Consider the following 15,681-nt stretch of genomic DNA (forward strand, 5'->3'; position numbering starts at 1 on the left):
CACACCTGTACTTTATATCTCCCCCACCTCATTGTAGATTGTAAGCTCTCACGAGCAGGGTCGTCTTATTTTGCTTTAATTATTGTATTGTTAACGTTGTTACTTATGACTTGTGTTTGAAACTGTTAAACTGTAAAGCGCTGCGGAATATGTTGGCGCGATATAAACATTTTTATATACGTGGCATTTTACAGTACCAGCAAATTCTATGAAATTTCAGAAATCTTATGCAGACAACTCTTTTTTTTTTTTCATCCTAAGAATTTTGTGCTTTGCTTGGTTCTTGCAGAATACAGTATGTCACTTTCAGCATTGTTTCAGCCATTGAAAGTAATGGGTTTTGAAAAAATGTATCAAATGTTGCTGCGTTTTTTGTGCCAAAACCTTACGAAGTAGAATATGATTTTTTTTGTCAACATGCACAAGAGACAAATGCTGCATGACAAAAACGCAGCACAAGACGAACAAAAAACGCAAGAAAAAAACAAGCAAAACCTGCATATTCTTTACTGCCAAGAGAGAAGGTTTTACTGCAGAACAAAAAAGCTGCCGAAAGTCCACACATTGCCTAAAGTGCGCTGGAGTAAAAGGTGCCTAATTTATTAAGAAGCACATGTTTATTAATACGTTGGGTCTCGCTCCATGATTTTGGTCCATTTATAAAAAAAAATGCACAGAATAGTGTAGTTTTGTGCCGAAATTTGTCTTTTTTCCCCCACCACATTTCTTGGACTAGGCCCATATTAGCCCCACAGCAATGAGATAGCCATTTAAGGACTTTTTTTGCGGGATGAGTTGTATTATTGAATAGCATCTTTCATTCTAACATACAATGTACTAGAAAACAAATTCCAAGTGTAATGAAAAAATAAAAGCAATTCCACCAATGTTTTGTTTTTATAGTGTTCACTGTCTGGTAAAAATGACCTGGCAATGTGATTCTACAGGTCAGTACGATTACAACAATGCCAAATTTGTTTAAAGGGAATCTGTCACCCTTTTTTTTGGCCTTGCAGCTGCCGGCATAGACATCGGGGGCTTATCTACAGCATTCTGTAATGCTGTAGATAAGCCCCCCGATGTAACCTGAAAGAGAACAAAAACACGTTAGATTATACTCATCGAGGTGGGCGGTCCGGTCCGATGGGTGTGGCCGTCCCGTCCGGCGCCTCCCTTCTTCTTGCGATGACGTCCTCTTCTCCCATCCTGTAATGGCTCCAGCGCAGGCACATTGCTCTGCCCTGTTGAGGGCAGAGCAGAGTCCTGCAGTGCACAGGCATCGGGAGAGGTCTGGCGCCTGCGCACTGCAGAATTCTGCTCTGCCCTCAACAGGGCAGAGCAATGCGCCTGCGCCGGAGCCATTACAGGACGGGAGAAGAGGACGTCATCGCATGAAGCGCCAGACGGGACGGCGACACCCATCGAACCGGACCGCCCACCTCGGTGAGTATAATATAACGTGTTTTTCTTCTCTTTCAGGTTACATCGGGGGCTTACAGTTGTGGCCAAAAGTATTGACATCCTTGCAATTTTGTCAGCTAATACTCAGTTTCTTCCTGAAAATGATTGCAAACACATTCTTTGGTAATATTATCTTCATTTAATTTGTCTTAAATGAAAAAACACAAAAAGAATTGTCCTAAAGCCAAATTGGATATAATTCCACACCAAACATAAAAAAGAGGGTGGACAAAAGTATTGGCACTGTTCAAAAAATCATGTGATGCTTCTCTAATTTGTGTAATTAACAGCACCTGTAACTTACCTGTGGCACCGAACAGGTGTTGGCAATAACTAAATCACACTTGCAGCCAGTTGACATGGATTAAAGTTGACTCAACCTCTGTCCTGTGTCCTTTTGTGTACCACATTGAGCTTGGAGAAAAGAAAGACCAAAGAACTGTCTGAGGACTTGAGAAACCAAATTGTGAGGAAGCATGAGCAATCTCAAGGCTACAAGTCCATCTCCAAAGACCTGAATGTTCCTGTGTCTACCGTGCGCAGTGTCATCAAGAAGTTTAAAGCCCATGGCACTGTGGCTAACCTCCCTAGATGTGGACGGAAAAGAAAAATTGACAAGAGATTTCAACGCAAGATTGTGCGGATGTTGGATAAAGAACCTCGACTAACATCCAAACAAGTTCAAGCTGCCCTGCAGTCCGAGGGTACAACAGTGTCAACCCGTACTATCCGTCGGCGTCTAAATGAAAAGGGACTGTATGGTAGGAGACCCAGGAAGACCCCACTTCTTACCCCGAGACATAAAAAAGCCAGGCTGGAGTTTGCCAAAACTTACCTGAAAAAGCCTAAAACGTTTTGGAAGAATGTTCTCTGGTCAGATGAGACAAAAGTAGAGCTTTTGGGGCAAAGGCATCAACATAGAGTTTACAGGAGACAAAAAAGAGGCATTCAAAGAAAAGAACACGGTCCCTACAGTCAAACATGGCGGAGGTTCCCTGATGTTTTGGGGTTGTTTTGCTGCCTCTGGCACTGGACTGCTTGACCGTGTGCATGGCTTTATGAAGTCTGAAGACTACCAACAAATTTTGCAGCATAATGTAGGGCCCAGTGTGAGAAAGCTGGGTCTCCCTCAGAGGTCATGGGTCTTCCAGCAGGACAATGACCCAAAACACACTTCAAAAAGCACTAGAAAATGGTTTGAGAGAAAGCACTGGAGACTTCTAAGGTGGCCAGCAATGAGTCCAGACCTGAATCCCATAGAACACCTGTGGAGAGATCTAAAAATGGCAGTTTGGAGAAGGCACCCTTCTAATATCAGGGACCTGGAGCAGTTTGCCAAAGAAAAATGGTCTAAAATTCCAGCAGAGCATTGTAAGAAACTCACTGATGGTTACCAGAAGCGTATAAAACAAAACCATACGGAACCAAATGTAAATCCCGGTAGAGTCGCCCACTATATAGTGTCGTCTCAATGGGAAATAGACACTCCCGCATAACATATTAAACAGGAAAAAACAGGGAGTACAAGTCCAATCACATAAAAATAATGAGCAAAGTTTATTAAACATATAATATTGACAATTACATAAATGACAGAATATACATAAAGGATCAGATAAGTATCTGCTGCTTGTTAGTCCTAAGAAATTAACAAAATAAAGTGCTTAGTGCCTGTAACAAATATGGGCCATATTTGAGGGATATAAAGGTAAAAGAGATCCTAACAGGTGCGCATCCTGAAAAAATCACTATCCCAAGCCATAATGCTTACCCATACTAAACTTAGCCAAGGACCACAAGCAGCGCCGCCACCGACGCGCGTTTCGCCTCTTTTTCAAGGTGCACTAAGCACTTTATTTTGTTAATTTCTTAGGACTAACAAGCAGCAGATACTTATCTGATCCTTTATGTATATTCTGTCATTTATGTAATTGTCAATATTATATGTTTAATAAACTTTGCTCATTATTTTTATGTGATTGGACATGTACTCCCTGTTTTTTCCTGTTTAATGGTTACCAGAAGCGGTTGGTCGCAGTTATTTTGGCTAAAGGTTGTGCAACCAAGTATTAGGCTGAGGGTGCCAATACTTTTGTCTGGCCCATTTTTGGAGTTGTGTGATATGATCAATGTTTTGCTTTTTGCTTCATTCTCTTTTGTGTTTTTTCATTTAAGACAAATTAAATGAAGATAATACCAAAGAATTTGTGTTTGCAATCATTTTCAGGAAGAAACTGAGTATTATCTGACATAATTGCAGGGGTGTCTATACTTTTGGCCACAACTGTATCTACAGCTTTACAGAATGCTGTAGATAAGCCCCCGATGTCTATGCCGGCAGCTGCAAAGCCAAAGAAAGGGTGACAGATTCCCTTTGTTTGTTTTTTTTATTTCTTTGAAAAGGAAATTTGTCCGTGGGATCAATCCACCTAAGCCAAAGCAATGCAAAGAGCACAGCAGAGTGATGGTGGCATCTAGGGGACCTTACTCATGTCCTTCACTGGTGAGAAGCCCTAAAATAACCTGTGGGTAGATCACTGTGTCTCTGTCTGCAAGATCAATCCCCCTATGCCGTCTATAGGGGCATGTAGGTCCTGCAGTCTACTGACCTCCCTAAATCTGACATCTCCCTCTCTGTGGGTAGCACCATAATTACACCCCGGCGGCAGGCGCACTTTCTAGAGGTTAGGTTTGACACCAATCTTTCCTTCACCTCCTATATACTCTCTCTTGCCCGCTCTTGTTGCTTGCGCCTAAAGAACATCTCTAGAATCTGCCCCATTCTCACCAAGGAAACAGCAAAAAGCCTCACTGTTGCCGTGATCCACTCCCACCTGGACTACTGTAATTCTATTAATTGGCCTCCCCCTAACTCGACTTTCCACTCTCCAGTCCATCCTTAATGCAGCAGCCAGGGTCATCTACCTGGCTAATCTGTACTCTGACGCCTCTGCTCTGTGCCAGTCATTGCAATGGCTGCCCATTCATTATAGGATCCAATTTAAACTGCTTGTCCTCATCCACAAAGCTCTCCACAGCGCTGCAATTCCCTACATCTCCTTCATTTCTGTTTATCAGCCTACCCTCTTTTTACGCTCCACATCCACATTAATCTGTACCTCCCACTCCAAGACTTCTCCTGGAGTTGCACCATTCCTCTGGAATGCTCTACTCCAAGAAATTAGGACCAACCACCTCCAAGACTTCTCCTCGAGTTGCACCATTCCTCTGGAATGCTCTACTCCAAGAAATTAGGACCAAACACAACTTACATAGTTTTAGGGGCTCACTAAAAACACATCTTTTTAGAGCAGCCTGTCACGATCCCTAAACGAAGTCCTTCTATATATAGCCTATTCACTATTTATCTGAAAATAACTCTACATCAAACTCCACCACATCCAAAAGCACCACAAATACTTGCTGGTGACTACCCCATGCAGGCTTTATCCCCCACTCCCTCAAGATGGCTAGACCATCATTGTAAACACGGACCTGTACTGTGTCTCCCCCACCTCATTGTAGATTGTAAGCTCCTAAGAGTAGGGGGTTGTCATTAATTTGCTTTAATTATTGTATGATCTTTAACATTTTTACTTATCACTTGTATATTAACTGTTGAATTATAAAGCGCTGTGGAATATGTTGGCGCTAAAGATTATTATATAGGAAGCTGAATAAAGTGATACCTTGATATCTGCAATCTGATGTCTTATTCCATAGAAATCCACATTTTTCTTAATAAATTGTTCGTAGTGTCAGTGTTATGAGTCTATATATTGCTGTACGCATAATAAACCACTGACGAAGTGAAAAAAAAACAACATTACTCAACTTTATGTCTACTTGGTAACATACATCTCAAAAATGACATTATATACCTAATTAAACTATAATGATCCTATCCTGCCGCCAAGTACCTTTGTGTAATATTAAAAACTATATGATGCCATAGAATATGACTCGATTTATTTTAACCATGACATTCATGATGGTGCCAGGCCACCATGTCCCGGTATGGTAAGATGAGAAGAGTTCCACCTGTCCCAAATCTTGTCAAATTTCTCTAAACAGCCCCTGTTCTGATATAATGTTCGCTTGTACTCTATTGTGGATTTTGACGTGTTTAGGATCATTATCCATCTGCAGAAGCCATCCTCTTTTCAATTTCAGCGGTTTTTACAGATGCTGTTATGTTTGTATCCAGAATTTGTTGACATTTCATTGAATCCATTCTTCTCTCTACAAGTGAAATGTTCCCTGTGCCACTGGGCTGCAACACCACTCCAAAGCATGACTGAGCCACCCCCGTGCTTAGTGGCTGACAACATGTTCTTTTCCTGAAATTCTGGGTCCCTGTTTCTTCACACATACCTTTGATCATTGTGGCCAAACATTTCTTTTGCATTTCCAAAATGCATCAGGCTTGTTTAGATGTTCTTTTGCATACTTCTGATGCTGAAATTTATAGTGAGGATGCAGGAGAGGTTTTCTTCTGATGACTCTTCCATGAAGGCCATATTTGTGTCTCTGAATAGTAGAACAATGTACCACAACTCCAGAGTCTGCTAAATCTTTCTGAAGGTCTTTTGCAGTAAAGCAGGGGTTCTGATTTGCCTCTCTAGCAATTCTAACAGCAGCTCTCACTAAAATTTTGCTTGGTCTTCCAGACCTTATCTTGACCTGCACGGTTTCTGTTATCTTAATTATATTTCAAACTGAGAAAAGGGCAACTTGAAAACGCTTTGCATTCCTCTTATAGCCTTCTCCTGCTTTGTAGGCCTCCACCCTTTTCATTTTCAGAATGCTAGTCAGCTGCTTAGAAAAACTCATGGCTGCTGTTTTTTGGCACAAGGTTAGAGGAGGCTGGATTTTTACAAAGCTGGGAAATTTGCATCATGTAGCCTTTCCTAATGATGGTTGTGAACAAGCCATAACCCTAACAGGCTAATTAAGGTCTGAAACCATGGTCAAAGTTATCTGAGCACACAAATCTCCAAGTGTGCCCAAACTTTGGCATCAACCCATTTTCTTTTTTGTAATTTTAGAATGCAAAAAAATTTATTTTTTTTGGGGGGGGAGGCGCTAAAATACAAAGGCAATGTGTCATCTTTAACTTTAGGCCTTTTACAGATCATTTTATTTTAAACTTGTTTAACTGTTTACAACAACAGTAATTTTGACCAGGGGTGCCCAAACTTTTACATGTCACTGTACGTCCAGCCCAGCGATCTTAACACCTCATTTACATAGGAAAAAAAATAGATTTCTCTGGAATAAGACATCGGACTGCAGATATCAAGGAATCACTTTCTTTCAACTCTCTATGAACTACATGCCCATATAGACCGCTTAGAAAGGTTAATCCCACTGCTGGATTCCCTATAAAAAAAAGTTAAAAAATATTCCAAATTTAAAAAAAAAAAAAAAAATGGTTGTCTTGCCATTTTCAGAGACCTTTTCTATCAACGGACCTGTATAAAGGCTTGCTTTTTGTTTGGAAAGCTGAAGTTTTTATTTAATCCATTACTGTGTAGATACAACATATTAATCGCTATCTATTGCAATTTTTTAAGGTGTGGTGACCAGGAAAAAAAAAAGTGTTTTTTTTTTTTTTTTTTACTCATAAAAGCGTTTATGGCTCTGGCTAATTATCATCTGTTTATTATCAATGGGGTGGGAGAGGGTAATTCACTTTTTTTTTCATTTGTTCTTAAAAACTTTTATAACAATGTCTTGAATACTATTTTTTAGACCACGTAGGGAAAACTGAACTTGCGGACGCCTATTGTTTTGCAATACAAATGTATTGCTGTTTATAGACAAAAAAAAAATTACCGGTAAGTCTTCGTGTGAAGCCCAGCCACGAGAGCTCGGGTTCACAGGAGGACAGAGATGTCAGTCATGGGGGCGCTCAGGTCCCTGGGCTGCCATGATATCCCATTGGCTCCTGTGATCAGCTGTATATAGAGATGTTACCTGTCACTGTTACCTGTCTCTGATAAGGAAATTGCTGTAAAGAGTACCTAAAAAGTACAGGAAGTACGAGTCTAAAAAAGCCCCAGTGGCCAGTGTGAAAATTACTAATTTTGTGATGTTTATTGTGATGTTAAAAAAAAAAATACATGTAACAAAAACATTTGATTTCAGCAATATGTAATTTTCTGATGATGGCTCCCTTTGCAGTCTATCCGCTATGCTTGAATCTCTGCTTGCTCCACTATTTACTTCCAGAGAATGATAAACCCGTCCTAGTTGTTGGGTGATCTCTCCGGTGTTGGACGCGTCCTTCGCAAACTAGGACAGAATTACATTGTCTGAAAGGGAAGCATTTACTGACAACAAGCAGAGATCCTAAAACAGTCAGGAATCAATAAATAAGAGTGCTTTAGACAATTTCACAAATAACAAATAAGCTTAAATTGCAAAAAATAGAATCAGCCTTTTCAAGGGTTTGTAGTCGCACGTTACGTTTCCAATGATTCTGTACAACTGGACCAGCTGGTCTATGGGCCAATACACGCACGCTTCATTTCCATCATAAGTCCAGGCATTTAGTTAGCACTTTGGTAACGTTACTGGACATATTTACATCTTGTGACAATCCCGGACTATCGGACACCAGATTACCGCAATCCTCCTGTGTGTGCGGGTCTGTAGTGCTGATATAGACACGCACATCTGCAGTGATCTGCTGACTTTATTTTACGATGGCCAGCGGTGAAGAATGGCTCAGATGGGTGAACAGCCAGAGAGACTTATGTAGTAAGCCGTTACCCAGATGTGACGAACAATGACACACTGAAGGGTCCGCAGTCCCCCCATATCGCCCTTTCTGTGTAGTCCTTCCCTTTATCTCCTTATAACAATTACGGATCATCTTTCATTAGCAGAATAAACCCATTAATTCTGTCTTGTGTACCGGTGACATGCTTAAGAAGGTCAGCGCTCTTTCTTAATGCACATTTTGTCTCTTTTTAATGAAGATTTCTGAAGACCTGCTACACCGCGACTCAGGGCAAAGCCCCCCCAAGATCTTGATGCGACATACAGCAAGGACAGTGGCTAATCCCTTAATCCCTTCTTTCTCCTGTGTAGCACCCACGGGGGCCCAGAGACCCGGGACGAGTAATCCCATCAACAACAACAATAGGACCGGGGTCCTCCTCCTATAGCAGCCACAACAACCTGGCTGACTTTTCAAAAGATGGGGAGGGGGAGAAGAAAGGTACTTGAAATTGGAAAGTCATTCTTGAAAATCTTTAACGTGACAACCGTGTTTGAACAGAAAAGGAGGGGGGTGTCAGCCTTTGGCCTTTAATCATACGCATGGGAACAAGTTTCTCAGTGGGGTCCGGTTTTGGTGGGCATTCTTTGAGGTCAGGCTGTGTGGCTGAGTGACAGCGTCGCAATGACCGATGCTTCCACGGTGATGGGGGTATGCAGGTGTAACATAAAGCGCCTCGTTCCAACCCACCCCAAGGGATCCTGTCACTCAACGCCAACATTCGAACTCTGCCGCCTTTCATTTTCTCAAACAGACGACGGTCTTTGAAATAGTGTGTCCTGATGATCATCACAAAGAGCCGCGCTTTTATAGAAGCTTGTGGGAGAGAAAACCTTTTCTTAGCAGAATATATTAATGTTGTGACCGAATAATAACAGGAGAGAAAGAAATTTCAGAGGCTAAAAGGCACAAATACCCGGAAAACAAAGGCAAGGAGTAGAGCGGAGTTTATCGGCACAGCTTGATCGTGTCTTCTGGTTCCATTCCCAGATCTCAGATGTAGTTTAACCTTATTTTAATCAACTTTCGTCTTGGCAAAAGAGCCCAGGAATTTGTTCAAACATTGCCAGCTATTTAGGAACAAAGTGACAATGTGGCCGTCTATTGTGTCCCAGCTGCTTCCTAGGCTTTGTAGCGGCTGCACCTTGGTGGTATCGAGGTGTATTCATGGTCGCCAGACTTCACCACCAAGAACCAGTGCAGAAAATGGCGGGGCCCACAGCACCCAGTTACACCACTGTTTCTATCTGGCACTGGAAAAAATGGAAGCTGAAGTCTGACTGGTTGTCACCCTTCATGCCATATAAAAACAATCTGAAGAGAGCTTTTAATGCTATTTATAAAAAAAATACATACTCATATTGATCCTCACTACGGTTCCAGCACTTCCTGGCTCATCGCTGGTCCTTGCTGTGGTCAGATGGCTAGACACCACATGAAGTCTCAGCTGATCGTGAGCTGTCTAGTCTGGTGATTGCTGCAGCCAATAAATGTTTGGCTGCAGTGGTCAGGGGTTAATGTCTGGAGCTCAGTGGAGGTTTTGACCTGCACACCTGGGGTTAATGATTGCGGCCTCTCTTTGGTTCTGGGAGAGCTTCTTAAACCCCTGGGAAGCTCCAAACCCTGCCAGTTATACTTTTGCCTTTGGCCGAGTGTGCTGACCTCTGTGTGCCTGTTTGTTGCTATAGCTTGTTTATATGGTTCTGACCCGGTTCTGTTCCGCGTTGTGAGTTTGCCTGTTGATTCTGTACTGCGCTATCCTCTCTGTGTATGACTCATTGCCTGTGATCTGACTACTCTCTGCTCGCACCTCTTGTACCTTCCAGCTATCTCTGTGTATGACTCATTGGCTACGTCCTGACTATCCTCCCTGTCTATGCCCCTTGGTAAACTTTGTCTCGCAGTTACCCTGCTAGGAGTTCTCTTGCAGCTCCTAGCAATCTGGAGTTTAGACCACGCCCCCAGCAGTCACGTGCTTCAGGTCCTGCTGTTCTGAAGTACGCATCTACTCGGCTGCTGCCCGCTCCACAGGTAGCTTTGAGCACAGTTTGCTTTATTCAGGACACGCGCACTGGCTCAGTGAGCAAGTTCAGTGCGGTGTTCCTGACACAGATGCTGGGCAGTACAGAGATCGGCAGGGGACCAGGAAGCATCACACCCAGAGCGACGAGGGATTGGTAAGGAACGTACGACTTTTTTAATTTAGAACATTCTAAACAGTTTGGGGCTTGTCATCCCTTAAAGGGATATTCCCATCAGAAAGATTCTATCCCAATATATGGTCGGTGTGATAATAATATTAGCAAATACATCCAACTATAGATGTAATATAGTTCTTCTGATTCACTTACCCCATGTGCAGGGCATTGCATAAGCTTAGGTATGCATGGTTACGACCGCTCATTAGTGGTCACACCCATGAGTGCCTAAGCTACTGCAATGCCCTGCACATGGGGTAAGCGACATCGCTCTTCAGAAGAGCTAAACTACATATTTAATTGAAGGTGTTTGCTAATATTATAATTACACCTACTACATATTGAGATAGGATCTTGGAGATGGGAATAGCCCTTTAATATCTCTAGATGAATGGGATCAGAGATTTGAGAAAAATCTTTCTTTTAGGATCCAATGCTGCCCAAAGGCACAGTCAAAAGATGGCTATATGCACAACCAGCAGCAATTTTTGTAAGTTCAATTGTCAGAGTGTGACCAGTCATTGCCTGCAGTGACCGAATGGGTGTATGGCACCTCAGCGACCACCTAAGCACTGACAGTGAAGCAGTGAAATGACAGCAGATTTAATAGATGTTAGGAGCTCTTTTTACAATATTTCCTGCGTTTAGTTAAATGTATACAACAGTCGGACGAACCTTTCGACTAAACCGATCTGTTATAACTTATTGCTCAAAGAAAAAGAGTTGTTAAATCCTGAACTCACTGGGTAAAGCTTGCGGATGATAGCAAATACTGAAAATTTGTGTCAGTTTTATTGATCATGTATTCTACCAGGAGATTCTAACTCCTAATATTCAATGCAAACATACAGTACAATGGGGGGAATTTTACCAAGATTGGGTTTTCGTACACCAGTCCTGAACTTACAGAACCCACTGGAGAAAGTGGCGCTAAAGGTTATTGGCATCTTCTTGGAAAAACAAGCAACTATGCAAATCACTTTTCTTTTCTTTAAAATTGTAATTATTTTTTCCATTGTTTACTGCTCATTGCCATGGGGAACAGCCTCCGAGGCTGTCCAGCAGCGACAAGCGTACGTGTGCATGGCTAAAAATCTCTTGTATACAGACAGAGCTTGTAAGCGCTGCACCGAGGCTGGGATTTGATGGAGGGCACCGCTAGCACAGGCCAGCTTCGGTCACACTGCAGTTCCAATGCCGCAGAGACAGAGCACCATCATTTAGTACCACTGGCACATTTCGGGCCAGCAGCGCAATGATGCTGTCGGTGTGTGGACACTCAATCAGAAGACGAGGGAGCGGTGGCATTTCTGAATATGTATGCTGCTACACAAGAAACCATAAATGCTTCTGCTTGATCCTCACCTTACAAGTTATAACTACAGCTGCATTTAGGCCCTGATTCACTATTTGCGGGAGGTGGGGATTAAGTTACTTTTCTTTTTTGTCTTGTGGTATTCATTGCTGTTTTTGCACTAAACTTTTCAAAATGGCGGTCCCCAATTCAAACTCAAATTGTCTTCGACCTGTTTGTGACTATTTAGTGCGAAAAAAATAAATAAATTGCAATTGATGAATCCGTGAAAACATCTAAAGACCCAGAACTCTGTCCATATTGGTGAACAAAAGAAACAACAAACACATAAAATAAGACGTCAAAAAAGGTGCAAATAAAAAGAATTAGGTGCAAATGAAAAATGGGCAAAAACACCAAATTCGAGACAAATAGGAGCAATGCCATTAGTGCGCATACACTTTGAGGAAGCAATAACTGCAACTAGACTTAGGGTCCGATTCAATAAGGCTGGAGTTGTACACGCCAGTTTTTAAGAGGGATGTGGTGGGGTAAAATGTGCCAATTCACAAGGCTACGCTCCCACGATGAGCCTTTGGTAAAGTTATTGATGTTACAGAATTTCTGCAGCTATTATTTATATTAGTTACTTGCATCTTTTTCAATGAATTTTTGGGTGCGTTTTTTTAATATGCGTTTTTATTAATGTGTTTTTTTGTCTGTTAGCGGCGTCATGCCTTATAAAAAGCAGCTTTGATATTGATACTTCCTTGTTATTTGTTTTGACAAAACTTTATTGATATACTTAGGTGCAGATTACATGCGTTTTTGGTGCACATTCGTCATGGAAAAGCACTAAAAACCCATGTGCGTTTTTTTGCTAAGGATTTTTTGCATCTAATGCAAGTCTATTGGGAAAATCTGCACAGAAAGCTCAGCGTACCCATAAGAAAAATTGACATGTTGAAGATTTGAAAGGTCAGTTTACGAAGCGTTAAAAAGAAGCAAAGTGGGAGTGAGATTTCTAGAAATCCCATCCACTTTGCTGGAACTGTAAGGCGCAATGTTTTTGACTCAGCAAAAACAAGCAGCGCCAAAAACGCACCAAAAGCTTACTGTGGGAACGTAGTCTTAAGAGGCGTAAGGCTAGGTTCACATTTGCGGATGGCCGAGCTGTGGAGGGCTTTGGATTTCCTCTGTGAAGCTCCGCCCACTGCCGCACCTCCTCTGGTCAGCTCCGCCTACGTCTGCATGCGGCCTGCGTATCTATCTTTAACATTGGATATGCAGGTCATGCGGATGCAAGCGGATGCATCCTTTTTACGATGCGGCGACCCACGTCGAACGCAACATGTTGGAATTTGATGCGGTCGCCGCATCGTCAAAACGACGCATGCGAAGGCATCAGCACACATCCGCACGACCTGCTTACCCAATGTTAAAGATAGGTACGAAGGCTGCGTGCAGACATAGGCGGAGCTGCGGCAGTGGGCGGAGCTTCACGGAGGAAGTCCGCAGCTCCTCCATACGCTAGTGTGAAACTAGCCTTAGGCCTGTTTCACATTTCAGTTTTTTGTGTCAGTTAAAATCCGCCAAAAAGCGGATCCGTTCCTAACTGATGCCACCGGATCCGTTTTTTTTACAGATCCGCCAAATGAAGAATTTTAAAGGAACGAGAGAGAATTTTTTTTTTTCTGTGTCCGCCAGAAATGATTTCAGGGTTAAATTTCCTCCTGACTTCATTCCTCCGGGCATGCGCTCTATAAAACTGCGGATCCTGCAGTACAAAAAACGTTACATGGTCCGTCCAGGCATCTCGGCGGACGCCAAAAAATTGACGGATCCGCAAAAAAACGGATCCAACGGATGGCCATCTGTCAAGATCCGCCGGTAATGCAAGTCAATGGGGAAAAAAATGGATCCGCCAAAAAAAAAAAAAAACGGCGGATCCGTTTTTTTTGCAAAAACGGCAGATTTTGACTGATGGTCAAAAACGGAAGTGTGAAACAGGCCTAAGCCACTTAATGAATTCTGTGCATCTTCTCCGTGGTGTACACCTCCATGTGCCTCGCTGGAAAGGCTACTCCATTCAGTGACTGAAGTAACACATCTGGCCTAAGTTACAACATTAAAGTGGTGATTTCGGCAGGCCCACCCTGCCCACTTTGACAGAACTGGTTGGAACTGGAATGGAAAATTTTACACCTTTTCAAAGGGTTTTACACCTGAAAACTGGAATAAACACTTTGATGAACTGGCCTCTTAGAGTGCATGCGCCTGTCCAGAAAACGGCGACCAGAGCAGATAGACCTAATGTTCGGGCTCATATGATACTTAGGCTATGTGCACACGTTGTGGAACTCCCGCGGAAGTTACCGCGGGAATTCCATTCCGCGGGAAAACCGCATTTTAAATTCCCGCGATTTTCCCACAGTAAAACTAGCGATTTGCAAGCTTACAGAATGCTAGCGTTTTCCAAGCGATCTGTAGCATCACTTGGAGAACTGATTGACAGGTGCCTATGCAGCATCATTAGTAAAAAGATCTAATGCTAAAAATAATAATAAAAACAAAAAATGGTGTTTTTCTCACCTTCTGACGTCCCGTGCAGCGTTCCCGATCATCGCGATGCTTCCGTTCCCAGTAATGCCTTGCGAGACTGCTACGTCATCACAGGTCCTTGCAGCAAGGCATTACTGGGAACAGGAGTTGGCGGGAGCATCGATAAGGCTGCGCGGGATGCCGGAAGGTGAATATAACCCGATTTTTTATTTTAATTCTATTTTTTACAGGGATATGGTACCCACAGCATGGAGGACAGTCTCCTCTCCTCCACCCCCTGGGTACCATCCGCAAATGTTCTGCTTACTTTTCGCATGGTGGGCGCAGCCACATTCGAAAAGTAAGCAGAATAATGCATTACTATGTGGGCGGAATCGCCGCGATTTCGCAAAATTAATGAGCATGCTGCGTATTTTTCCGCGATGCGATTCCGCCGCGGGAAAATCCGCAGCATTAGCACAGCATTGCGGAATCCCATAGGATTGCATCGGATGCTGTTGTTTTGCGTTTACGCAGCAAAATCGTGCGTTAAAAACCGCCGCAAAACCGCAAAAAACCCGCAACGTGTGAACACAGCCTTAGACTCTCAATTCAGAGCAGTAGGTATCAATACTGAACTTATACGACTCCTATGCCAAGAGACACACATAAATTCCTCTCCTCGTATTCTAGGTATCAATAAACCACTATGACGCAAGCATTAAACAGAGGAACAGGAATCTTACAGTTTCTTCAATCTGTGCAGCCTCCTCCCTTGGCATACGATCTAGGAAGTCTTCATAATGTTTCAGGCCGATCGCCTGCTGCGAGGTCAGGTTTGCCTTTGTGCGTATGTCATCAAGACTGCGAAATCCCTTTAATTAAGCAATAATAAAGTAAAAAAAACCTGTCTCGATACATATATATGTACTATATTTTAGAGTTCTAATATAGTTTTCCCACGCCTGTAACACATCTTTGTTCATCCTATCCCCTGGCAACACCCTTCTTGACAGCCCCAATAACCTGGGACCGCAATCAGACACATTGGAGAATAATTGGACGTGGCACACTACACACCTGCTGGTACCAGCTTTGGGCGGTCTTCACACCAGCTCCCCATATATTAGAGAACACCTCCAAAATGCTCACACTTTCGCTTATATGGTCAAGTTTGCGCAAGTGTCCACTGTCTAATATTTCATCTATTTTCTCAGCCATCTTCTTCCCAATGCCAGGAATTTTAGAAGCTTCCTAAAAAATAAAAATACGAAGGCAATATTACAATTAAACTGCAACTGTATCCAAAGCAATACTTCCCATTACTCTATCAAGTCCTATTTATCGGGAGTTTATAAGATGCGCTGTGACTATGCTCCACACAGGGACAGACATTTTAT

General features: G+C 42.6%; 1 protein-coding gene across 3 annotated transcripts in view; it reads right to left on the bottom strand.

The window, feature by feature from the left end:
• POLL (DNA polymerase lambda) overlaps nt 1–15,681 on the bottom strand; it is a 39,436-nt gene that overhangs the window by 14,127 nt on the left and 9,628 nt on the right. For all 3 annotated transcript variants that reach the window (XR_012222583.1, XM_073555810.1, XM_073555809.1), the window contains exons 6-7: nt 15,362–15,535; nt 15,028–15,156 (exon numbers count right to left, since the gene is read on the bottom strand). Coding sequence is in view for 2 of the 3 variants with exons in the window: in XM_073555810.1 (XP_073411911.1) it covers nt 15,028–15,156; nt 15,362–15,535 (303 nt within the window). In the remaining variant the exon portion in view is untranslated. The remainder of the gene's footprint in view (nt 1–15,027; nt 15,157–15,361; nt 15,536–15,681) is intronic.

The sequence above is a fragment of the Dendrobates tinctorius genome, unplaced genomic scaffold (assembly GCF_039654945.1).
Source record: "Dendrobates tinctorius isolate UK_male_01 unplaced genomic scaffold, ASM3965494v1 ptg000230l, whole genome shotgun sequence".
Classification (NCBI taxonomy): Eukaryota; Metazoa; Chordata; class Amphibia; order Anura; family Dendrobatidae; genus Dendrobates; species Dendrobates tinctorius.